Source organism: Centroberyx affinis, unplaced genomic scaffold, assembly GCF_046629955.1.
Source record: "Centroberyx affinis isolate AG114_WGS23_722 - 3 ecotype Tasmania unplaced genomic scaffold, CSIRO-AGI_Caff_v1 ptg001262l_1, whole genome shotgun sequence".
Lineage (NCBI taxonomy): Eukaryota > Metazoa > Chordata > Actinopteri > Beryciformes > Berycidae > Centroberyx > Centroberyx affinis.
The window spans coordinates 1-26527 of NW_027279773.1; the positions used below are offsets into that span (position 1 = coordinate 1).

At 42.9% G+C, this 26527-nt stretch overlaps 2 protein-coding genes across 2 annotated transcripts; one reads left to right on the plus strand and one right to left on the minus strand.

The window, feature by feature from the left end:
• Positions 1-3508: 3508 nt before the first annotated feature.
• On the plus strand, positions 3509-8197 carry mmp23ba (matrix metallopeptidase 23ba; the record flags this gene model as incomplete). Its single annotated transcript, XM_071525077.1, has 7 exons — positions 3509-3645; positions 4733-4872; positions 5348-5515; positions 5647-5811; positions 6243-6353; positions 7587-7713; positions 7809-8197. Coding segments are annotated over 7 exons (1023 nt in total), but the record flags the coding sequence as incomplete, so codon positions are not given.
• A 1089-nt stretch (positions 8198-9286) lies between these two features.
• On the minus strand, positions 9287-25591 carry cdk11b (cyclin dependent kinase 11B). Its single transcript, XM_071525069.1, has 21 exons — positions 25569-25591; positions 24000-24130; positions 23507-23646; positions 23169-23296; positions 22885-23026; positions 21310-21390; positions 20382-20521; positions 20146-20271; positions 19600-19698; positions 18093-18212; positions 17904-17978; positions 16859-17076; positions 16657-16747; positions 16444-16565; positions 16175-16280; positions 15847-15968; positions 14511-14618; positions 13977-14093; positions 13192-13340; positions 10681-10870; positions 9287-9957 (listed from the first exon to the last, which is right to left on the minus strand). The coding sequence occupies exons 2-21, from the start codon at positions 24108-24110 to the stop codon at positions 9865-9867; spliced, it is 2478 nt and encodes an 825-aa protein (XP_071381170.1). The 5' UTR covers positions 24111-24130; positions 25569-25591; the 3' UTR covers positions 9287-9864.
• Positions 25592-26527: the final 936 nt, after the last annotated feature.

Below are 26527 nucleotides of genomic sequence, written 5' to 3' on the forward strand. Positions count from 1 at the left end.
TGAACTAATATAAGTTGGCTAACGCCGAAATGCTGCGCTCTCGTGTGGAAAGATGGTGACCAAACTCCATTCAGAAAAACCGGTAATTTAATGTTGCCTTCCTTAACGGTAAATACTTGGTAGATTTAGAACCTTTTCTTACTCTTCAAAAGCCACTCTTCATTTCGGCATATATTCAATGTACGAAGCATCGCTTATTTCAATAAAAACTAAACTTTCGTAAGTGGTTCAACTGCTATTCCCAGTCTTTTTTTTTCCACCAACATGCACAGTGAAGGACGGCAGTGTGCGGTGGGAACCGATTCTGAAAGTTGATTTTTCTTTAATTTTCTTTAAATAAAGTGCTGCATGGATGAATTATTAATATGCCGGATTTGCCAGAAGATCCGAACGATCAAGAATACGTCATACGTTATGTCCCACGAGGTGTGTGCATTTGCCGGTGAGCAAGGCGACATTAAATTGCCAGAAATTTGAATGGAGTTTGGCGTGTACTTGAAAACGGCACATACGGGGATTAATACAGGCCATAACTAGTGAGCATAATTAATATACCACTCACTTTATTCTTCCTTCAAATTGACCGCTGTTACCATGCAGAACCCCACATCCGAATACTTGCATCCGTTGTCCATGCAAATTTAATAATGTCTTTGGCTTTGACATCAGATAAAATGAGTAACGCATGGTATCATTACACCACAAATTCTGATGAAAAGTTAGGAGAATAAAGACAACTTCAATCACTGACACCCACCCACTGTGTTACAGAGCTGGATGGATGGCTTTATGTCATTTCCTTTGACACACACACTCATCATCCGTCATTCAAGACTAGAAGAGGGTGAGGATTACATAACTGCCTGACTTCAGCTTCTTGTACCAGAATAAAATAGATTTTGTAATAATAAAAAAAGACAAAGTAGATAATCTGATTATAGTTTCACACCGAATATGATAAGATACAGTGAAAGACCATTCTGAAAGTATTCCCTTTTACTCATACTGCAAAGAATACATGCATACTTAATATGTTTAGAGACAAAAAAATTGGACATAAAGGTGTTTGTACATGTAGATGACATTCATTCGAAATAATTTATATACATTGTATATCTGCAACATATATTTGGAATATACAGTATTTCGACCCATTCTCAGCTTCAGTATTTTCAAGAGTAAGTCCACCTCAAGTGAAAGTGAACAGGCAGCTATGACTGTGACAGACAGTTCTCCATTCCTCAGTGTAAACTCAATTCAATAATCTTGATTCATTCCCTATAGGGGCAATTACTGGAAATGCAACTTTTACAGTGTCAAAATACTTTTAAAGCTCTTGATTAACTGTCATAGACTGTTAGTCCTTACACGAAGAGCTCTGTCAATCAATTTGAGAATGAAAAAAAAGTCAATGATTTGTTTCTGTGGCAGTGGGCCTTCAACATTTATGAAAGAAACAGATGAAAACCATAATCCCTCTCTTACAAGTCACCAGAAATGCGGATCCTTGGGGATTTGTCTTCAGATGCTTTGCCCATAGCGTCAGCGCACACCATCGCTTTCAAGGTTTAGTCTAGCCCGCTTGTTCCGGACTTCGTGATTCAAGGTTTATCTTTATTCGTGCCAAAGCGTGAGGTTAGATTTGCAGCGAATCTAACAAGACATGACACAGAAAGAACTGCGCTGGGCGAACAACATTAAACACCTCATAAATCTCTGAACACAAGAATCCAGTGTGTCATCCCAGGTCAGGAAAGCAAGCGTTGCATAAAACATTGGCCTGCAGATAATGCAATACAGAAATATTATCATTAGTGCAGGAATCTTCACCAACATCAACAACAATGGAGAGCAGTCTAGCTGACTGGCTGCCTCTGTTTCACTATCTCGGTAAGGAAATGAAAGAAAGGAAATACTGCATCTATTTGTCTGGGAGTAGCAGACGCAGGAAAGGAGGTTAGGGTGTAGAATACAGAGTGAATCTTCAAAAGCTTCCCCAATAAGAAAGTACAGTAGCAGGTTTCCATGGCTGAAGCTTAAAACAATATGGATTCCTTAAAGAAATCAAGATTCAGGCTGCATGGGTAGTATGAATGTGAGAATGGGGCCCCTACCCTTTCCCCTCATTTTCTGAAAGTATTTCATTAGTATTTCTGTTCATCAGCCAAGGTCAGAATCACGGTCCAACTTCAGGTGTCGGAAAGTTTATCACTTCAACCCATTTCGGAATAAAGGTATATATTTTATCAACCGGCGCAATCACTATTATGAAATATCTCAGCCAAAGCAAACCCAAACTTCGATTTAACTCACAGCATATTTACGATCGCACTAAAATGCAAAGCACCCATGGACGGCCTTTGACTGCTATAAAGGGAGAGTAGAATCCAGGTGTTATTATTTGGAGTCTTATTTGCCCCTCCCCGAAGGGACATCAGACGCAACCTATCTGTGAAATGTATCATACTTAACGTTTGGAGAGCGCTTTTACTGCTGACCACTTCCTTTTTCCATGAGATGGAATGCCCCTCGCATGAAAATGTAATACGTAACATTCACATGCAAGAGTAGTTAGTAGTAACTGTAAAATTACAATAGAGTTTTAATATCCACAGCTAGAAAATGTCAGAGCTTTTCTGCGGAATGCAAAATGCATGTACGCTGCCTGTCAAAAGTTTGGACACACCACGTTTTTCTTTATTTTGACCATTTTCCACATTTTAGAATAATAGTAAAGACATCAAAACTATGAAATGACACAAATGGAATTATGCAGTGACCAAAAAAGTGTTAAAACTCTCTTATATTTTAGATTCTTTAAAGTAGCCGCCCTTTGCTTTGATGGAAAGGCAAAGGCTTTGGAACGAAATTCATACATAGGCATCAACTTCACTATTTATATTTGTCTAAGACAGTGATTCTCAACCTTTTTCATATAAAGGACCCCTAGTCCATATTAGGGCCACGGACGGACCCCCATTTGATGAGATTTTGTCTCTCGGACCCAAATCGGAGAATATTTTTATTGTTAGATATGATTTTGTCTAGAATTCCATGACTATCTGTATTGTAGGTAGAGAGATGACAGTGAAACTATGATCAAAACAGTCATTCTTCTACATTCTATAATTGTTCTTATAAATGAAATAATGAAGTTTAACCATTCATCAATTTGCTGGGGACCCCCTGGAACCCCCTCCAGGACCCCTGGTGGTCCCCGGACCCCACGTTGAGAACCACTGGTCTAAGAAACACATTTAAGTATAAGCCTTCAGATCAAAATGGCTTTAAGATGATGAAAAACATAGAACATTCAATCAGGTGTCCCCAAACTTTTGACGGGCAGTGTATATCCAAAATCTATAACCCAAGCATGGCTTCAGAGTCCTCGAGGTTGAGTTCAGTCGACCATCAAGCCATTTCACCAGCCACTGTTTCCCTATCGCTGCCAGCTCGACAGCTTGAATATAATGTAAGGTGGTTAATCAAAGGTTTTTATTTGTCCAAGGAAGAAGCTCACACCAGTGTGCTGCTCATTGGGATCCGCAAAGACGCCCGCTCGCAAGTGCTCCACCTCTCCAGGAACAAGCGCTACACCCTCACCCCGGAGCAGCTCAAATGGGACAAGTTCAAGCTAACATACAAGTATTCATGTTCAATTCTTAATGCTAGTGGGTTAGCAGCTCCTCAAAGCTCATTATCCACTCACCCCCATGTCAGTGGAAACGCCATTGAAGTTTTGTAGGACCTCCAAAGACACAGCGAGTTAAGCACCTGTAGTCCCATCTCAGCCTGCTCCCAAACTATTGAAGTCAACGGGGCCATCTGGCAATCCTATAGCGCTGTAGCAGAACACCCTGCTTGCTACTGATCTAGAACAAAGCATTGTCATTGAGGTAAATTTAGGAGATAGTTTAGTTTAGTTTATTGGGTTTATTTATATCAGGGACCATGTACAAAATACATGAATCTCAAACAAAGAGAGAAGATGCTTTGTACCAGATTTAGCTGCTAGCTAATTTCCATCTGTAGTCTCTGGGCAGGTGAACAGAAACAATAAAACACAGAGCAAAACCTATCATCTCCACTACAAATGGACCAACAACCTATTGACATCCATCCATAGTAGAGTAAATATTGGACTTTTGGATCCACAGTTCAATCGTTTGGCTACAAAACACTTGGATTAGCTGAATGGAGAAATTTGATGGACATTTTATGCTTTTTGGCGCTGTAAAAAGACGGTACTGTTAACGTCACTCATCTGAGAGAAGGCTGAGATGGAACTACAGGTGTGTTTGGTGGTCCTACCAACTTCAATGGAGTTTCCACTGACATGGGGACGAATAGATAATGACAGACTTTTAATTTTGTGCTGAACTATTCCTTTAAGACAGGGTGAGGCAGCTTTCATTGCAGGTTTTACAAGCTGTTCAGTAAAATTATATCCTCACCTCCATCATATTGATGGGGGACGATACTGACCGATCCATTTCTGACTTTTATTCAAAGGCCAATATCAACCCAACATATCAGCAAACCGATATCGGTCCAACCCTAGCTGAGATAATAGAATATCAAATCTCAGTACTGTAGCTCTTCCCGTAGTGCTTGTGGGAATTCTGGTCTGTCTGAACAGTAGCCATTGTTTTTTTGGCAGATTCTTCTGCTTGAGAAAAATGCGCAGAGAGACCGGTATTAACTACACGATGGTATTCTGTTTTCTGAGCAGGTTGCTGTCCTTTCCAACAAACTTGATGAACGCCAGCGACACGCGCAGAGGCATCGCCAAGGCTTTTGGCATGTGGAGTGACGTCTCACCATTCAGCTTCAGAGAGGTGCCAGCTGACCAAGAGGCAGACATTAAGATAGGTGGGCACTCTGCGTGTGGACGCATCAATCCCAAACAGATGTTCCTTGGCTCGGAACTCCGGTCCTGGGCTTTGTCGTTCCGGCTCTTCCCTCCGCGCTGTCATCGCCGAAGCGTCTCTGCCTCCAAGCTCATTAAATCACACTACCGCGACTATATTACCGAGCTTATATTCCGCATGATTCATACCTCGGTTTGTACGAAAAAAAATGCTTAACAACTTCCATACATGTCGGCTCAGGGTGACGCGACCTAAATTATGCTTTATCTGTCCCTTTGGGTGCAAGCTCCAGGGTCCGGCATAAATTCTCAGTGACAGTGAGAAAAATGGTTGTCATCCTGCGGGGCGAAGCCTGGAAGAAAAAGTTCTGTTCTTTGTAATTCATCATCTCCGGGCTGTACTGTACACAGGATAGAAATACTGGAGCGAGGGTTTCCCTCCTCGGCTCTGAGGTACGTCTCTCTCTCTGTTGGCAGGCTTCTACCCCATCAACCACACTGACTGCCTGCAGTCCCACTTGCACCATTGTTTCGACGGCATCACTGGAGAACTGGCCCACGCTTTCTTCCCACCAACAGGCGAGATCCACTTTGACGACCATGAGTACTGGATTCTGGGAAACATGCGCTTCAGCTGGAAAAAAGGCATGTATCTTTATCATGTTTGTTGAAATTGTGAGTATTTAAGCGGTAGTGTGATGGATGCGGAGTTGGACAGCTTGCGAGGTACACGGCAACTGAAACACAAAACAATCCACTGTGTCTTCTTCGCGCAGGGGTTTGGCTGACGGACCTCGTCCACGTGGCAGCTCATGAGATCGGCCATGTCCTGGGACTCATGCACTCCCTGAACCCCAAAGCTATAATGCACCTGAACGCAACTCTGACAGGGCGCAAGCTCATCACACAGGATGAGGTGTGGGGTTTGCACCGACTCTACGGTACGTTCTAGATCCTCATTTAACATACTGTCACAGATGTAGAACAGGGCCTCAGGGAACTTTTCAGCCCAGGACACAAATGAGACATTTCTTCTCTTGGTCTAGGACCCATGCTGATTAAAATTCTTACGCTTGACACGTGGAGAACCACCAGTACAAAGCCTATGACCCAATCTGGGTCACAACCAACAGATTAAGAAACCAGGACGTAGAACATACTTTAGGTCTGGGTCAATTCGGCAACTGATTCCGAAGGCCAACGTGGCATTAATGAATATTGTAGAAACTCTACTCATGAGTCATCATTAGTGTGTGTTATGGTGAGTCATTCCCACTGGAACCAAAAGCAGATCACAACTCCAAATTCCTTTGCTGCAGACTGAAAGTTGCTCTCTGATCCTCCTCCTCACTCCATCTCCCCTCTCCTCCAGGATGTTTGGACCGATTATTTATCTGTCCAGCCTGGGCTCGGAAAGGCTATTGCGACAGCAAGCGCAAGCTGATGCAGAAGCACTGCCCCTCCAGCTGTGATTTTTGTTACGGTAAGACGGAGCAGTAGTCCAGGGGAAAAAGATTTCTCTCAATTGAGCAGCGCAGGGAGCTGCTGTGAACCGTTTGCCAATGGAGCAACGGGAGCCAACAGGTCCAGCCATGCAGAACTGCGATGGGGGTTTTCAAACATCTGATTTTAAAGGGAGATTAGCGCTTGCCACTGGAGGAGACTTGTTCAATTATTTAGTCCTGGAGAACTTCAGTGTCCCCAGGGAGGCAATTTGCGTTTTAGCACAGAACTTTAACAGAATATAACAGCTACCTGTTGATCGCCGCACCTGGACGAGTGCTGGTTTTTCTTAATTAAGTACCAATAATGTATCGGCACTCTTGGCAGCCTGACTTCTCTTAAGGTCTATAGTCAAATGCAGTATTGCTGAGGTCCCCTGTTGCACAACAGGAAATGGCTCCTCCTAACCATCACAGCACATAGATTGTTGTGGGTTTCTGAGATTTTTGTCCGCAACAAGGGACAGTGTGGAGAAAGGCAAGAGGATACGATTCCTGGCTCACAGTAATCTGTTCCTCATTGTTGATTGGGAGACGTTGTACGGCTGTGGAAAATTCCTGAGTGACTCCAAACCGCTGGAATTTCAGACTGTGGCTTGAGGGTTAGAGACACACAAGGTCAATTTGGATTTTTGCGGCATTAACGAGAGCGACTGTTTTTTAAGCAAGACTTTCAGCTGATCACGAGGCGGCCCGTTGTGTTTGTCCAAAGCCAGATGTGAGAGATTACATCGATAAGACAGTCTACGGCGCCGGCAGGTCAGGGGTTATAAAAAGCTCACTAAGTGTCTGACGTGATAACATTTGTAGCAAATATTTTGATGGTAATCAAATGCTTGGCAACGCAATTGTTATGCGTCAGCTCTACAAAGCTTCACCACTCACAACATGACTTTAAGGCACCAAGATTATGAAATACCAAAAGTGCATTGTCTGACAGTATAATCTCTTCTGTCTCTCTCCTTAGCCGATTGTTTTTCTTGTCCCAGCACTTTACTCTTACATGATCGTTCTATGGTCAAAGGAATATTTTATCCTGACCATCCAGTCTTGACCTTTGTACTCTGTAATTTTGGTTGCTTGTAATTTTGTCAATCCAGGAATTGAAGCTCATTCTACTGTTGCACTCACTGTTAAGTCTCTCTGGACAGGAGCGTCAGCTGAATGCCTAAAATCGAAACGTTACTCAAGAGTTGCCCTCCATTTCTCTACAGAATTCCCTTTCCCCACTGTGGCCCCCACCCCGACCCCCCCAAGGACCAAACATAAGCTGGTAGCCGAGGGCAAGAAGCTCACGTTCCGGTGTGGGAAGAAAATTGCATCCAAGAAAGGCAAAGTATAGTGAGTATAGCCGTCTCCTCTTGTATCGCACCACCTTAACGCGGTGACGTCATTGATCTAATTGAGCGCCGTTTATCGCTTGACCCCCGTTCCAGCTGGTACAAGGACGGGGAGCTGCTGGAGTTCTCCCACCCGGGCTACATCTCCTTGAAAGACGACCACATCAGCATAGTGGCCAACGCCATCAATGAAGGCACATACACCTGCATTGTGAGGAAAAAGAACAAAGTCCTCACCAACTACTCCTGGAGGGTACGTGTGCGCTTCTGAAGGCCAAAATGCCGGCCCCCTGCACACTGGGTAGTCGAAACAGGACACACACACACACACATACACACGGTCAAAAGGAGACCTCATTCACCAGGGCACATATTTCTATGTATTTTTGTTATCTTTTCTTTAACCTCCCCCACACAACTGTCTATTGTCCATTATTTGTCGTTTTGTAAATGCATTTTCATATGTGCAAAAATAAACATTCCGTGACAAGTAGTATCGTTGTGAAAATACTACCTGAATGTGAAAAGCTGTTTGCGACAAGATCTGAGTCGAAATTTCAGCCAAGATAAGTAGACATCTTGAAACAGACAAGTGGAACTTCATCGCAAAATAGGGTCCAGGGACACCCAAGGGTCTTTGAGGGGGTCCCCAGCAAAATGAGGAATCGTTTGAGATCACTATAATTTAAATCAATAGAAATGATCCCAGTTAGATAATGTATGAGAATATTCATATCCTAAACCCATGTACAGTGAAGACAGTGCTACAATTTAATACTAAATCAATACTAAGTCTTATCATGTGTGTCCCTGGGAAAAAATGTTATCCAATGAAGGTCCGTGGCATGAAAAAGTTAGAGAAACCCTTGCTCTAATGCATGCCATTTCTATCATTTACACACTGACCAAACTGAGCTACTCAGGCCAGAATAAGCAATGTTGTCTACAGCCTTTGGAACTATTTGGACCTTTATCCACATATGGAACACCTCAGACGTCTAGCTTAGTTTACTAGCCTCGCAGTGAGGCCAACGCTCTGCCTCCAGAGACCGAGCAGTCAGTTCCACTACCAAGCCCTCTCTCCAAGCTTACTCAACACATCAGGTGTAATAATCCGCAGAAGGGCTTAGGAGGGGGGACCCATAGATAAAACTGATTAATGCACGTTTCCATTTTGCACTGGTCCTAAAGAGTCCCGAGACGAGGGGATTTTTCTGCGCCCGTTCCAGTGAAAGCAGCAACCCGTCTTGCAGGAATGAAACTATACTGTTTATTTTTCGTGGCTCAAAATCAAAAGAATTTATAGGTTTAATTCTGAAGTCGCGGAGCCACTTTAACAACAAAGGCAGAGCGAAGTCTGGGCCTCTTTTCCCTGAAAGAACAAAGTACTGAGACAAAGTGTGCAGTGCAAAGAATGACATCACTTTTGGACGGCTACTACTGAGTTGGGTTCAAGGCCGGATTTTTTTTTAGGCTCGACTTCCCTTCACTTTTTTTTTTCCCTCTGGCAGAGTGCGGCTGTGTTTGCATAGCTTGGACAGAGTTTAGAAATATGGTGAAAATGTCAGACAAAATAAAGTTTCAAACTTTATTTCTAGCAAAAACATCGTCCCTCTGTCGGCAGGTAAGCTGACAGCCCTACAGTAAATATTGTTACATTATGCTGGATGGAAAACACAGCCAACGCTACATTATTATACAGTAGCTCCAGCAGTCAGGAAATACCAACCATTTCTAAAATCTGGTCCTCTCTCGTGGAGTAGAAAAAGGAAAAATTAAACAAATATCAAGCATGAGAACTAAACTACAAACAGACACGAGGACTTACGGTTGCTCCTCTCCCCGAAGAGCTAAAATGATCGAACTTGCAAAATGGCTTTGAAATATACTGTTACAGTTGAGATGTAGCAATGTAATGAAGGGCGGAAAATCAAGGGGAAAATCCTGGAAACCCAAACACGGTCAAGCCACCAACCTTGTTGTGTGACAAACAGTCCTGACCGTTTGGTAACGGTTGTAATTTTCCCCAGTGACGCCACGGGACAGTCCTAAAACGAGTCCAGTTCCAAGAGAACTACAAATCCCACGATTCTTTGCTCTCTCGCTCTCAGTTAGGCCGTCTTGTGTCTTTCACTTTGCTCCACTTTGGGGCTCAGAATTTGAGGCTGAAGCCTGGGCCGACTGCGGACGCTCCCTGGTTGCTGGTTGTCAGGTGGAAGCCGGTGTCTTTCAGGTCATCATCCCCCTAGAGAGACAATGGAGAAACTGTTAACTCATGTCTAGGAGAAAACTACTTTCACACAAGGACAAGGGTTGATAATAGCGGCGCGAGTAGCGTTAGAGAGATGTAGCGAGTCAATATTGATCTTTTATTAAAAATGCGATATGGTCCAGTAGGTGTCTGATATGATGGATATGATGCAGTTTGTTTGCTTACATAATATTTATTGTAGAATTGATCAATACTAGAATACTGAATCTAATGAGACATTTTGATCAGATTCCACACAAGTATGCATGATTTTTTTTTAGTTTTTTTTTTTACGACTATTATCCTGGGTTGCAATGGAGAGCTTTAGTGTCCCATGATGGTCTAAATGCTGTTTCAGAGGTTTTTCCACCCTGACAAGAATAAAATTACAAAGGTAAACAATGAATACTTGGAATTTCTTGGATTTTTTTGCATGAAAACGGTCAAATTTAAAGATACTGAACAGCAGCACAAACTAGCCTCAGCTTGCGTCCAAAAATATCGGTATTGGACTTAGTGGTCAAACCCCACTCCTGAGTGGGGAGGTACACTGCTGAAAACATCAGGAACTAAAGGGTGCTCATCATGGAAAACACAAGGAGGAAGTAACCGGACACAAAGCAGAAGCCTGTAGGTCTGTAATCTATTTAACACAGACAGCGTTCGGAAAGCCTGGTAGCTGTATGTAATGGAGAAAATGGAGCCTAATGTCCTTACCAGCTGACTGTAGCCCAGGCCTCCCTCGGGGGGACGAGGGCTGGTGCCTCTCTTCACCCTCTGCTGCTCGCTCTTGGCCGGCCACGTGGGGAACATGGACGGCTCGATGGGCAACGGCGTTTCGCGGAAGTACTCATGCTTCAGCGCCTCGTCCGATAGGATCCTCTTGCTGGGGCAGTAGGTGAGGAACCTGGCAAACAGTTCAAGACCCCATCAAATTGTTAAACTTAAGGGAGACAATCAATCAATGCAATTTTTATCAAAAACAGTTAAGTCTTTACCAGCCAGGGAACTTACTTTGAAATGATTTTGTGTAATTTGTGCATTGGATATAGAAAATAAATTACAAAAGAGGATTTCAAAATGGAGCTGTAGCTGAATTTTTACTTAGCAATCATTGCCAAGTCTTGCATGGACCCACAGTGTGCTCAAATAGCAAGCGATGTTGTCGACTCAGAGCTTTCAATTGGCATTGAAAGAGACAAGAATTGAAATAGACTACAAATAGGAGAAACTTTAATTAATAAAGGAATTCATCTACAGCGTAAAATTTGTATTTTTGTTCAGACTTCTCACCTGTCAAATAATGGACTGTCATGGATGGGGAACAAACCTGATGAGGTTTACTGTCAATTGTAAAGCACGCAAATATTATCAGATTAAGTTCCATGTGTGGCAATCGTTTGGTGAGGGAAAGAGAAACCCGGTTTTATTGTCTATACTTCATGTGAAGTCATGTGAGCTTCATTCTTGTGATCCAACTAAATCATATCTAGACACAGTGTAGAAGTAAGACGCGTGCCTGGTGTGAAGGGGGCCAGAGGGTTTACTGGAGGAATCCTAATTGTACATGGCAGGATCAACGGTGCATGAAGGAGCGCTCCTCAATTGTGATAATTGGTTTTCTGAAACTTGTCTAATTTGAAACCTTCATGTGAGTGGAGGCAACATGGGAAACGATTAACACCAGCCTGAACAGAGTTTACATTACCGACTAGTTCTCTTTAGGTGGAGCAGATACAGGAAGCTCTGAGAAAGATTACCGAGTAGGGTTAGCTGATATTTTTTGCTGACACGTCGGGACGATAAGTAAAAATCCGACATAGGCAGTCAAGCCACTCCATTTCAATGGAGAGTGTCCCATGATGGTCTAAATGCTGTTTCAGAGGCTTTTCCACCCTGACAAGAATAACATTCTGGGGGAAACACAGAATAGTTGTTTTTTTTGGGTCATGAAAATTAAATTGAAAGATACTGTCAATTTGCGGCTTCAATCCAAAAATATCAGTATCAGTGATAAAAGACCCATATCGGTCTAACCCCATTACTGCAGTGTCTAGTGTTGCAAGTAGTAAATAAAGTGGCTTTAGAAAGAAATTGCATGTCCAAGCCCCTCCACAGGTTAGGTACTGAAGGCCTTGACCTTCAAACACTCTCCTACACACAGCGGTGTGATATTCCAAACGGCTCTGTGATGTTTACCTGCCAAACTACACTTCTAGACTTCCGCTACGCTTCATTGATTGAAGGTTTTCAAGCAGCATTTTTCTAAGCGTTGACCTGCTGCGGTCTGGATCAGTCCCAGGGTCGACGCCTCGGCGAGTCTTATGATCCCTGTAAAGTTTTGCGGAGCTGGACGAGCACCAAAGCTCCGGTGGAGCGCGATCCCTCGGGCGGACACGCTGTTTACCATCCGTCGCAGCTGTGAGGTAACTCGGCGGTATGGTTTTGTCGTTTACAGGTGTAGGCAAGGACTGTGGGTGGGTAAAGATCCCAGAGAGGAGGGGCTGGGGAAGCGGCTGCTTCGGCTCTGCAGCCACTAAACAATGCTCGCCTTAGGAATGCGCTAGAAAAAAAATGATGGACCCATTACTCTTTTTGTGTGAAAATGATTTTCCATCTTAAACGCGTGTTTTCTTAAACCTTCGCCTGTAGTTTGGAGCGTCACCATGGTGAGTATGTCTGTGAAATGGAACACAGGGATGGAACGGGGCTACCGCTGAGGCACTTTGATGAATTACCAGTCCACTACCGTTGTCATGTTTTAAGTCGGCTTGCCAAAATTGCACTGACTGAATCAAAAGACCTGGAAAGTGTAACAGCATTTGACAGGGCAGCGGTTCATCCAACTATGGCAATTTCCACTGTAGGAATCATGTTGATCGCTGGTGATATTAGGCTTTCGTATCAGAATGTGTTCTACTGATAAAACACTAAGATTGGCACAAAAAGACAAATTTTAACACAATTGACTAACATCATTTTTGGCAGATGTATTGTATATTGGTAATTTTCTTCCCAGTTATTGGCACCAGGACCCAACAGTCCTGTATTGGTCAGGCCTTAATAGCTATAGTGGTTTGTCCACACACACTGCCATGCACAGTCACATGCAAACACACAAATTAGGCGAAATGCCAAGGCAAGACTGGTTGTATTAGTTCAGCAAATATGTGGCACAGTGTGTGAGATGTCTTGTGTGTGGAATCGGTCGGCGTTCAGGAGTCTTACTTGTTCATGAGGTCAAAGCCTTGGTCTGAGAGCAGCGCTCCAAAGCGTTTTCGCAGGTTGTTGTAGGGATACTCTGTGAAAGTCATCTTCTTCACAGCGGGGAGCTCGCCGTAGCCGGGCCAAATCTTCTCGCTGGGAGAGCCCAGATCCTGGAGTCCACACACAAGTCAACAGACGTATAGAACCGTTAAGCGGGGAGAGACGGGTATGAGATTTTCCCACTTTGGCTGAAGTATTTCATCGGCCGGAGACAAGAGGCACTAGAGCAGTCCAAAGTATATTTCAATACTTGCATTCATCATTGTTATGTAACTGGCCATTGGTAAAGACAGCCGTGTTTGGCTATAGGACCATGTGCATGAGAAATGTCAAGTCTCACGGTCAAGTCTCACAGTCTTTTAGAGCTGCCTGTTTGATTGATCTGTGAGTTCAAGTCCCAGTTCATCCCACAGTGCAATCCTAGTTCAGATAACTTATTCTGCACCGGGGAATGCTGGTGAACACTGCACTATAGGATGAATGGTGTCAGTACACAAGGCTGACATGCTTACAGAAAATGATCCACTGAATATTAGAATCAGGCAACTATAATGAGTTTCTGAGCTTCAAAACAACTTCATCAGCTGGATTGACTTCTACCAACTCTTCCACCCTGTGGCGCATTACGGAACTACAGTCAGACCTCCTCTGGCACACACAAAGATTTACAGGCTGTAAACAGAAGGGCTTTTACCCTTTACAAGAAGAAATTACTTCATTTTGGGAGGGCAAACGAGGGCATTTACCTTGAAAATCTTGTTAATTTGGTCAATTTCAGATTTTCCAGGGAAAAGAGGTTTCTGGGTGAGGAGCTCGCCAAATATGCAGCCCACTGACCACATGTCCACAGCTGTGGAGTACTCCTGCGGAGAGAAGAACAAACACCGTGGCAGTCCGCAGAAAAATAGAGTAGACGGTCTGCCTGCCATGTTTCGAGCTTCAAGTCTGTCTTGCATCTGAATGTGGATGTGCTTTGACTAAGTGCTGGACCTGTGCCGTCTAGATGTGGAGCTCATATAAAACTCAAATAGTGTTTTGAATCGGGTATACAAGTGTTATAGACCAAATGCTTCACAGATGTCGCCTTTTGAAAATGTATTTTTTGTTTAAGCAATGTGTCAGTCAGTCATATAGATGATCTAACCAGGTCTATAAAGGTACATCACCTTGACTTTATTAGTTTTGTCTCTTGCGGAGGTATTTTGTCTGGGTCCTACGATGTGTGGAAGTAGTAATGTGTGCTGGTAAACTGTGTGTGGAGTTGCGAGTTGGATTCCCACCTTGGCTCCCAGCAGCAGCTCTGGAGAACGGTACCACAGGGTCACCACTACAGGGGTGTAAGGCTTCAGAGGAGATCCGTACTCCCGGGCCAAACCAAAGTCGCCAATCTGCGGTACGACAAGACAAGGGGGGGGGGGGCAAAATAAAGAAGAATGTGTTTTTCAAAGCCTTAAAGCTTGACAAAATGTTTTTTCAGGCAAACAAACAGTTCTTCGCCATGACCATATTTTCACTTGGCATGCTCTAGTGCTGCAAAGAGTACTGGTACTAACAAAGAATGCGCCATCTGATTTGAGAAACAATACGATGGATTTACTGTTGTCAGCTTTCATAAAATTCACACTCGCTGACATAAATCCCTGTAATTTACGCACACATTAAATTTGCCTTGCATTTTACCAGAAAAGCATGCTTCAGATGAGTTAGAGTAATCGTGTGCTCTGTTTGTACAACTGTGCTCTTTTGCTGCTAGCATGCAAGAGAAGGGAAAGTTGTGCGTCAGCAAAATATGTATTACAGGAATCCCTTTTTCTTTTTTCATGTTTCTGTTGCCCTTGTTACAAATGGATTTTTGAGGGGAAATATTTCATTTGTATTTTGGTTTTATGGTAGCAATTAAGAATCAAACCTGTGATTCCAGGGCTGGCATTGGTAGCAAAGTTACATTTTTTGTGTTGTAACTAGCCTAAAACCCTTTAGTTTTCCCTCGTGAATGCTATTACACTGTTTGACATCACCAATCTGTGATATTTTGTGATGTGCTTTTAATAATAAAGATACACCACCAAGCAATAATATGGGCCCAGACATACAAGGTACATCACCAATAGCTGTTTTTTAACAATGTTAAAAGTGTTTTACGGTGGATTTTTCCTTTAAATGCCCTCACCTAAATACTTGAGTGACTGTCACTCTATTCTTTAGATTTCACAACACAGTTGACATCATAAGACAAGACAGTACACCATGATGAAAATTAATAGACATTGGTATTACAACAGAATCATTTTGAGGAATTTTACTCGACAAACATGCTAGTACGGGGTTCTTACACATTTTCATGATACGGACCCCCAAATACACCCACATTAGAGACAGATATGGAAAGATTTTAGTTGTTGCCGATTTAGCATTGAATTGTCGACACTGTCGGGAGATAGTAGTGAGAGTGAAATGTATGAGACTAATCATTCTCAAACATTCTCTAATTGTGATAATTAAATGAATTATAGAGGAATTACACTATTCCTCATTTTGCTGGGGACCCTTTAGAACCTCGTTAAGGACCCCTCGGGGTCCCAGTACCCCACTTTGTGAACCACAGTCCTAACATACCTTGAGGATGCCTTTGTGGCTAAGCAGCAGATTGGATGTCTTCAGATCACGGTGGAGGATCCAGTTGTCATGGAGATGGCGGACGCCTCTCAGCAGCTGAATCATCAGAGTCTTTACTTCGCCTGTAGATGACGAAATGGTAAGAGAGAAATACAGATCATGCATCAAGCCCAGGCTATCCTGTTGAATAAGGAACCAACACGCTTACAGAACCATGTCAAACTTCAAATCTCTCAGGAATTGCGTTCTAGTATAAACGGAGCACCATTTTGTCCCATGCAAACTTATTGGGCACAGAAAAATGGACCAAAGCAAAAGCTCACATTACCTGGCAGGAAGGGCTGCTTCATGGTCTCCATCAAACTCTTCAGGTCATGTTCTACATAGTTCATCACAATGTAGATCTTGTCCATATTGCTTCCAACGACTATTTCCTAATAGTGAAAAGGGAAAGGATTCAATTTACATTTTATACTTTAAAGGGACACTTACCAATGGAGATGTGCTTGTTTTTTGCCTTTTTGGCTGCTTTTACACATGGTAAGAGTGTTTCAGCTAAATACCCAAAGCAGTGACAGTGTTCTTAAGTTCTCTCACCCTGACTGTGACGATGTTTGGGTGCTGAGCTTTCAGGATTGTATTGATTTCTCTTAGAGAGGTGATGGGGAAGCCCTCCTTCTCCTTTTCCATCTTCAGCCTTTTCAAGGCCACAATCTCATCTGCAACACCGAGACAAGAGTTAATCATTCACCGATGAAAAGGTCTCAAAAGCCAACAACAAATGGACATACTGCACATTTGCCTTCCTACCTGTCTTTTTGTCCTTGGCTCTGTACACCACACCGTAGGTACCCTCCTCTATCCGGTTTAGACACTGGAATTCCTCTACACTTCGACAACCCTGAAAAATCACACACAACCAATGTGATTCAAGACTCCGGATTCAAGATTCAAGATGTGAATGTATGACTTGCATGATGTGCAGAATGTGCGTGTTAATGTTGGCACCAACCTGTAGAGCAGGCAGATATTTGGGCAGCTCCTTCTTCAGCTCCACAGGGGAAATGGGGGGCGAGTCGGGGATGTAGTTCTCTTCAGGGGTGGGGGAGCGCGAATGCGTCTGAGAATGAGGCGTGGGGTCGCCCTCCGCTGCCTCCTCCTCCTCCTCGTCCTCGTCCTCCATATCTTCACCGCTCTCCTCGGTGTCGTGGTCGAAGCGGGACTCCGGCACTGAGGGGCAGAGGGTGAGGTCAGCTTAGCGGTGGTGACGGGGTTATACTGATACTGGGCTAGTACTTTAATAAAGTCAGATATTGGCATGTCATTCACCATCCATATGATGAATATGATGCAGTTTGTTTGATTACATATTTATTGTAGCATAGATTAAGTATGCATGAATATGTTATTATGCTGGGTTTCATTGGAGAGTTTTAGTGTTCGATGGTCTAAATGCTGTTTCAAGAAAATCTAAAGGAAACAATGAATACAATGAATCATTGGCATGAAAATGGTCATATTTCAAGTTACTGAATCAAAAATATTGGTATCAGCCCTCATAAACCCATATCAGTCAAACCGTCATCTGTAATGACAGTGACTCAAAATTACCATAACAACAATAAAAGGATTTATCGTTTTAGTTGACAAGAAAATTACATGGTGACAACTAATTAAGAGTCTCTCCCCCCGCCTTCCCCTCTCAGCTCCCATTCACACAAACTGTGCAACACACACACACACACAGCTCACGCACAGCCCAAGACTCTTGGCAATAAAAGCCCCAGATGTTCAGCAGAAAAAGCCAAACATTTACTGATCCCATTGTGACTGTTCATCCTGCTCTTCCATCCAAAACCATCTCCAAATGAAAACTGTTCAGCATACAAGCAGATATGCAACTCCCAATCCAAATTATCAAAATATCCCCTGAATAAAATCAAGCTGCAGGACTAGGATGACTTTCTCAAGATCTCACATTGAAAATGAAAAGGTAATACCTACACAGACATCACATATGACACACGTTATAGTAACAAGGCCAGCGCAGTGCCCACCTGTGGGAATGTGATTTCCATTTTCCCGCTCCTCTTCAAACTCTTCCTCCGACTGCTCCTCCTCACTCACATCCTCTGAAAAGGTAGAAGAGTGGTGTGTGAAGCTGTATTGCTATGATAGAGTTGTACTTAACTGAAAAGACACAGTAACACGAGTCGCAATAGTACAGCGGTTGGAAACATCTCTACCTGCGCTCTGCTCAGACCTTCCTGAGCCTGAACCAGACTCCTCCTCTTCCTCCTCGCCCTCACTTTGGCTACTGGACTCGTCTTCCTCATCCTCGTCGTCGTCGGAGCCCGATCCCGATGCTAGACAAGAGAAGCCCACCCAAAGACAGTGCAATTCTTTTCAACTTTTTCTTTTGCCGGCAAAGGAGAACACATTCCTCTATGGCAGTGTTTCCCAACCCAGTCCTCAAGGACCCCTTTTCCTGCAAGTATTGGTTCCAGCTCTACTCTTGCGCACCTGATCCAGTTAAGGTCTTAATGCTGATTGGTAGAGACAGATCTACCTGAACAGAGCAGCATGAAAGTGTGTAGGCCCCAGTGGGATCAGGTGTGCAAGAGTAAAGATGGAATAAAAACTTGCAGCACAGGGGGTCCTTGAGGACTGGGTTGGGAACCACTGCTCTATGGTAGCCATTTTTTAACAACCTGCTCATAATTCAGTGCTCCAGACTAGTGGCTTTGCTCCCCCTTGTGGACAAATTGGGTATTACCTCAAGCAAGGTAAGCTGCTGGATGTAAATGTTCTATGTAAGCAGACAGCTTGCGTAGGTTGAGAACTTGCGTCAGCTTTCCACATCACATGAGCGATCACGCGTTCCTTGTTCCCAGTTCAACCAGCAGTTATACCACTCATGACTATGCCTGACAGCCTATGATCTGGTTGGTGTAATAATGCTGATATTGTTTTGGGGGCCAGCTAGCTATGTTAACAAACAATTTGCCAGATCATATTCATTAAATAGCTTATGGCCATTTTGTGACTTTTTGACCTTGACTCACACTGCACTGCTTCATACTCATTCAGTTACTGTTACTAATAATGGGAGCTGCCTAGTACAGCCAGTCATCTACTTTGAGGGATTGGGGGTTAGGTTCCTTGCTCATGGACTCAATGCAGCTCTAATATTGCTGATGATTGGTCCCTGATTGGTCAATACCTGGTCAGTGAGGACTTCAGATAAGTGAAGAACTCAGCTTCTGCTGCACATGATTAGTGCATGTATAGTAGGGCTGGGGGCTAATTCAGTATTATCGTATATCATCTTTAAATGGCGACATAATGCGATTAAATTATTATAAAATAATATTATTATTAAATAAACTCAAATTTCTAACAAAATGACAACTGCCGTATTTTAGGGAATATTGTTTGAGTTACATAGTTTTGGTTTGATATCGGCATTTCCATGCAATTCAATGTAATGAACATCAATTGATTTATTTAACGTGATTTCACATATGTGAGCAGACAGTGTGATAGATATCGATATGAAACCTCCCTATGGTTATCATGATATATATAATTTCTTCCATATCGCCCAGCCCTAATGTATACTAAAAAGCACAACTCAGCAACAAACTTGAACAGAATTGTGTAAAAGGGACTATGATCCCTTGCTTGTAGCATAGTGTTTGCATGTGCTATCTGTTGGTTGCTGGTAGTGTAGGTTATGATACTGTCCATTACCCATGGAGGATTCTGCAGTACTGGTCTTCCTTTCACTGTCGCTGATGTCCTGGAGGTCTGCAAGCAAGTCCTTGTCCTCTGGCTTGTCTTCCTTCGATGCTGAAGACAAATAAAACTTATGAGATACGATGGAATTTTAACGATCCCCTTGGGGAAATTGGGTCATTCCAGCAGCAAATAGGGATACAATACAGCAAAGAAAGCAGAATATAAATACAAATAAAGTAAATGGGGATTATTTAAACATAAGACAACTGAAAATGTCAACCCTATGACGAGTTAAATAGTAACTAAACACCAAACCCAAATCTGTGTAAAGCCTGACATCTAATGGTAAAAAGGTGATGTCACCTTCTAGAGCACAACAGATGGTGACATTATCCGGCACCAAAGATCAGCCAATAGCAGATGGTAATTTCAGTAGCATGCTTTTTACCATTAGATGTCAAGTTTTACACAGATTTGGGTTCGGTGTTAAGTTACTCTTTAAGCAAGTTAAATTAATCTCTATGACGATCCCTGTGTTTGATATCATGGTAAACTCACTTCCACTTTTCCGTGGTTCGCTGTGCTCCGATCTGTCCCGGGGCAGCCGGGCCGGGCTGCGGCTCCGGTGGCTTTGTTTGGGCTTGTCGTCGTACTCGTCAGGTAGCGCTCGGTGGTGGGACGGCACTGTTGACACCCAAGGGATTATATTAAAAACTTGGTGCCTGTTCATACAGACCGACTTGACTTTTCCATCCTCTCAACAAACCGATAGGCATCTGTGTTAAATGGCTGACCTTCTCGCCGAGCCTCCCGCTCTTTGCGGCGCTCGTCGGCCCTCCTCTCCCGCTCCTTCAGCTCCCGCTGGTCCTTCTGCTGCTGTTCGCGGATCTTTCGGTCCCGCTCCCGCTGGCGCTCCAGCTGCTCCAGCCGGTCCCTGTAGTCACAATTTACAAATGGGGAAGTCCTGTCAGCCAGTTAGTGTCTTCCGCCTCCGATATGATGGATATGATGCAGTTTGTTTGATTACATATTTATTGTAGAATTGATCAATACTACACTGGTTGTCTATGGGAAGCCCTGAACCTGACCTGATTCTAATGCCACATTTTGATCAGATTCCACAAGTATGCATGAATATGTTGTTAATATTGCTGTTGTTGTTACAGTAGGTTTCAGGTAGAATGGGGAATTTTAGTGTCCCATCCTCTAAATGCTGTTTTATAGGTTTTTACATCCTGACAAGAATAAAATTCACAGGGAAAACACTGCATACTTGTAATCTTTTGGCATGAAAATGATCAAATTTATACTGAATATCAGCACAAAATATCAGTTATCAGCATATTCAATCCCAAACTATTGTTATCGGCCTTCAAAAACTCATATCGGTCAAACCATAGGTGTAACACTACAACTGATGACCACGTCTAATGAGTTTGAGCTTGCTATTCTCGCCCAGAGATCTTTGTGTAGCACTGTGACAAAGTGGTGGGGAGGCCGACACTTGTCACAGATATATCTTCATTTCCCATTCTAACCCATTCGTATTCATATATTCATTCAACATTTTTTTACATTTACATCTAGACATTCTGATTAACTTGGGGGGGAGGGGATACACAAACATGGTTACATTTTACTTTCAATTCATTGCTTTTTGTTACAGAGTAATGGGTGAGCTGTACCAATGTTCGTTTCATTTCAGTATCAAACCATACTTACCGCACTCCAGCCGCGGGAGTTCTGTTTGGGAGGGGGCCGCCCAACTGCTGCCGCATTGATATGGTTTTGATGACGTCAGAGCTAGTACACAGGAAGATACCATTCGTGGGGGTTTTTACCAGTGTCTAAAGAATGGTTGTCTTGCTGTATGGGACTTGTTTTGGAATATATGCTGTCATTTCTGGTATATGTTGTAATGAGTTCAAGGGACATTGTGTGAAATATTGCATAATGTTAATAATACAACCTCGGTCAAATACTGTTAAGTTAAAACCTCCTGTGGCCAGATGGAACAGTCCAGGCAGAGGATCCTGGGTAATTGACCTGGCTATATAGTCAATTGTCTCTAGCCTTAGGACGGGTTAAGGTCAGGTCGTGCAGCTGTGTACAGGTGCCTTAATTGAGCAGCCTTTATTCGCTCCTCAGTTTTTCTTTGCTATTTCTCATTTCCATATGGACCCTTTGACCCTTTGGCTGGGCAACCCTACAAGTACTCTGCGCACAGTCGGCATCAACATCAATGCATTATGGATTAAAGGAGGTGAAACACTTTCGAGGACTCTAGGGCTGCGGTCGAATAGTCAAAAAAATGTAATTCATGCAAGATAGGCATAACATGTTAGGCCTACAAATCTACTACTGTATATATCATCATTCTTAAGTTTCAAACATGTTGAATTAAAAACGTGTGGCTAAAAACGTCTCATAACCCTTTTTCTTGAAAGACAGACTTCTGTGTTATGGTTAATACGCTGATTATGATCTGATTATAAGCCTATGCATATAATAGCTCAAGAACCACCACACAACTCAGTAAACACCTTGAAATGTTGACTTGATTGTGCTTTGACGTTGTTCTGGCTGATCCAGGCCTTTATTAAGGCAAGAGCTTCAGCATCTGTGACTGAAGTCAAATTAATGAATGATATTCCTAAAGGCTGCAAGACAACAACGCTCAGAATGAAATAACTAATGCAAACTGAGCAGAGGTTACACTACAGCGTTAACTTCACTTTGATCATTTTACAACAGCAACGTAACGTTCATAGTTCACCTCTGGGTTTAACATATTGTTGAAAGTTCAAAACATATAAGCATATTAGCAAGTTATGACATAAAATGGAAAATGCTTAATAAGCAACGGTAACTTGCATGATGATCTGCGTCCCTTGTCGGTCATGATCGTTTGTTTTCGTGAGCGGCCGAATGGTGCGTCGCAAGGAATTGTGGGACGGCGTTATCTCCTTTCCTTTCGTAAAGGGTGGTCCAGTGTATCCTATGCTAAAGGAGCTAAGTAAGGAAGCACTGAAGCACCTTTCCTTAGCAGTTAGAGAATTCCAACAGCTCTTATCATGGCTGCCACTTAAGATACTTCCGGGTCATTTCACTCAGTTAGGAACCTTCCTAAGCAAAAAAAAAAAAAAAAAAGACTATTCGACCGCAGCCTAGCTTTGCATTTAAGCCAGACAGATGTGTAGTATGTGACAGTGTGCGGTTAAAAGGAATGGATACATTTGTGTGTGAGTTTAATGTGAGTTTATGTGGTAGGTGTGCCTCTGCAGGGCTGGTGCTCACCTCTCTCGGCGCGAGTGGGCCCGGGCCTGCTCCCGTCGCTTCTGCCTCTCCCAGTCTCGCCGGGCTTTGTCCTCTTCCCACTGGCGCTTCCTGCGGTCGCTCTCTCGCTCCTCTTTCTCTTTGGGCCGTGCGTGTTTCCCTGCTGCAGAAGCAGAGACAAACAGAGCAGTTCGAATACCTATTAGTAGGCGGCTGTAAAACACATTTTCAGGTATATGCCGAGATGGGTTTTAAGGAAAAAAAAAACGCAAAACAGAAGGATCGATCCAGCGACAGCGCCGCACCTCCTTCAGCAGAGTGACTGCGATGGCGTCTTTTATCTTTTCTCTTCTCCTCCTTTCTGTGGTGAGATTTGTCTTTCCTCGCCATTTGCTGGGGAGGCTTGATTGCTAGCGATTCATCCTCTTCTCCCCTGCATGAAGGCAAAGAAAATATTATAAGACTGTCAAGGATCAGTGACACAACGATCTGACCTCACCCTGATGCATGCCATTCTCCTCTTTTTCTCTCTTTATGATGATAATGTATCATGACACATTTTGCAGTGACACCATTACATGCCTACTTATTTCTACCATCAAATCAATCAAATATTCACAGATCTTTCCCACAATCCACGCACCTGTCCTCTGTGGAGTCTTCCCGGGTGTACGGGGAATTCCGAATTGTTATTTCCATCCTCTGATCCCGTAGTTCTCCTTCCTCCGGAGTGTCTCGTTTGGCTTCCCGATCATCCGCCTGTGGAACCGGGCACTGTGCGAACTGCACCACACCAAGAGGAGGAGAGGACACGCGGTTAACGCTAAAGAGAAAGGGTCAGAGCCACAGACTCCCTTGCAAGAATTTCTCGGCACAAAATGTTTCTCGACAGTATAAAGAAAGGTGTAAAGTCAATATGTACCTAGCTGTTTCCAAAGTAAGTGGGTAGCAGCATTGAAACAGACAATCAATCAACCCAAATTAGCGTTCAACTGAGATGTTTTTTAAGACTCCTACTGAATTTTCTTTGGACTGAAGCTGCCAATATTCAACATTTGAATTCGACCCTTTTCGGGCCAAATATTTTGGGTATATCATTGGTTGTAAGACTGCATCAACAACATGTCATCCTTTACATTTTTCTGGCGCTTGGGCTCTGTCCTCTCTTCTAATTCTCGTCTGCGTTTTTTCTCTTGTAGAATTTCATCAAGTGTCTTCACTTTCCAGGTCTCTTTTTCGTCCCCCATCAGCGCCCACTCTCCACCGCCTGCAACACACACACACACACACACACACACACACAAAGCAAGCCGAGCGCTCATTAAATATCATACGACTTCATTTGAATCCTCATCAAGAATCATCTCCACTGTTCTGTGACAACCTGAGAGGAGACCACAGATACATTTTGGTGCAGTATACATGGTGCAGAAACAATAGGTAGGGCAATTTAAAACAGGAGGAGGAACACTAATATGTATTTAGGACAGGGAAGGTCTTATCCATTATCAATGATTGTTACTGTTTCTCGCATTTATCAAGGGTAATTTTGCTAAGGAAGCATGAGGGTCCAGTTGCCTGTTACCTGGGTGCCTTGTATGTTTTCCATAGCAGAAACCAGAAAGAACTCACTTCCAGTGGTAAAAAGAAAACAGAAAACAACATACATCAATCCAAGAATGACTGGAGCTTATTTGAGATTGTTGAGAGGGGGGGGCGTCATAACGTTTACAAGTCAAAGAGAATCTGGAAAGATAATTTCGCGAATTCATCTTCTGGCTAAACATCTAAGGTATTGTGTAGAACGTAGTTACACGCTAATTTCATTCGTTTTATGTGACTTGTCAAAATACGATCATTGGTAAGTGTTATCGATTGAATGTGGAACTCCCACAGTGATTAATATTTTGTGCGTCCTTGCTTATCGGCAGATGTACATATATGGCAGAGCATGGCTTAAGATCGTTTACGAATCGTTGGGATCCACTCGTCCTTTCGGCATACATTTAACACAGCAAGCAGCAATTACTTAAAAATAAAATCTCAATTCATAGAATAGAATGGCCTCTTATTCACACTCTTCTCCCACCAGAAAACACCGTAGAAGTTGGCGTGTGAACCAGTTCTAATAGCTGAGATTTTGTTGATATAAAGCGCTGCTTGGTGGATCATATGTTCGCCGAATTTGCAAGCGGACCCTACAATGGCGATGTATACTTTCGCGTCGAAGTACCGCAGTCTTACACGATTCAGAAATGGTTTGAAGTCAGGGTGTAGAAGTTTTGCGTGGGGCACGTTTCGGGGCTAAAGTTCAGCTAATGTACAGTGCGTTGCTTTACTAGGCCATTTGGGATGAGGGCCGTTGGAGTCAGCGATATTGTTATACGTTGTTTACTTCGTTACACTTAATTTCACCGATAGACACGTGAGGTGAATTGTCAAATAGCAGCTTAATACCAGGATATCAAGTTAACGGGGGGTGCGCGCGTGATTTCTTAGCTGTGAGTAGAGCAGTTGGCGCTAGCACGTTAGCTACCTAAAACGTTTTGCGCAAACTAGCATGAATGACTGGCGCTAAACAACTTCTGTACATGATTATGAACTGCGGAGCATATATACAGAGGAAATTCGAATTGCGTCCGTAGCTTTCGTTAAACCCTAGGTATACTATGTGATGAAAGTTAATTTCTGATGGTTAAACTAACCTGAAGTATGCTGCTCCGCGGTATTATGGAACACCGGAAGTCTCAACGCACTAGTTCCGGTGTCAAACAATTACTTCCTGCAGCAGAGAGGCGCGAGATACCGATGGGACTGTTCCTCCTCGACTCCTTCTGGAAATATATGATTTAGTGGGTCGTCAAACTAAATCATATTTTGGAGTATATGATTTTCTAAATGATTGTGTCTTGTAGGTAAATATCGCAGGTCACACGCCATTCAAAAGCAGTGAAGTAAGCATAGAGATAAAAGTAAGCCTACACTCCAAAATGTTCTCATTTGAAATTAAACATTTTATTGATCCTCGTTAAAAGCCATTAATGCCACAGTCGCCTATGTAAAATGCATAAAGTCCATGTTATTAGAAGAGTGTTAAAAATGTAAAACATTCTCGTAAAACACATTGTTACATACATGGGGATTTGTGTCAAAAAGCTAGAAGTTCATTCTAGCTAGCTAGTTCATTCCAATTACAGAAAATACTCAAAAGAAACTCAACCAGTGGATTTCGAGGGATTTGTCTTTGAAAGGTGGAACAAAAGGTGAGGGGATTTCTATGCTGACATATGCTGTCCTATCACTGCATATTGATAGTAAAATAATTCAAAACACAACTAGCCTACTTTTGTTTATAGAAAAATAAAACACTATATAAAAACTCAGTCATTGTGAATATGATAAAGGGAGTCTCAACTTTCCTGATTTCAAAACACTGAACAACACATTCATGTTGTCAATTGGATCAAATATTTCTTAAAAAGTCCATCTTAAATGTGGAATTGTATTCTTAATTGTATTCTATATATAATTCTATTTTTAATTTTTCTTAGTTTGCAGTTAAAACATTGAAAAGGTTCCTGTCTAATTTTCATAAGCAGGCTTTCTCAACACGGTCTATAATGTACAATTACAATTTTTCACTGCATCAATATTATGTCTTTTA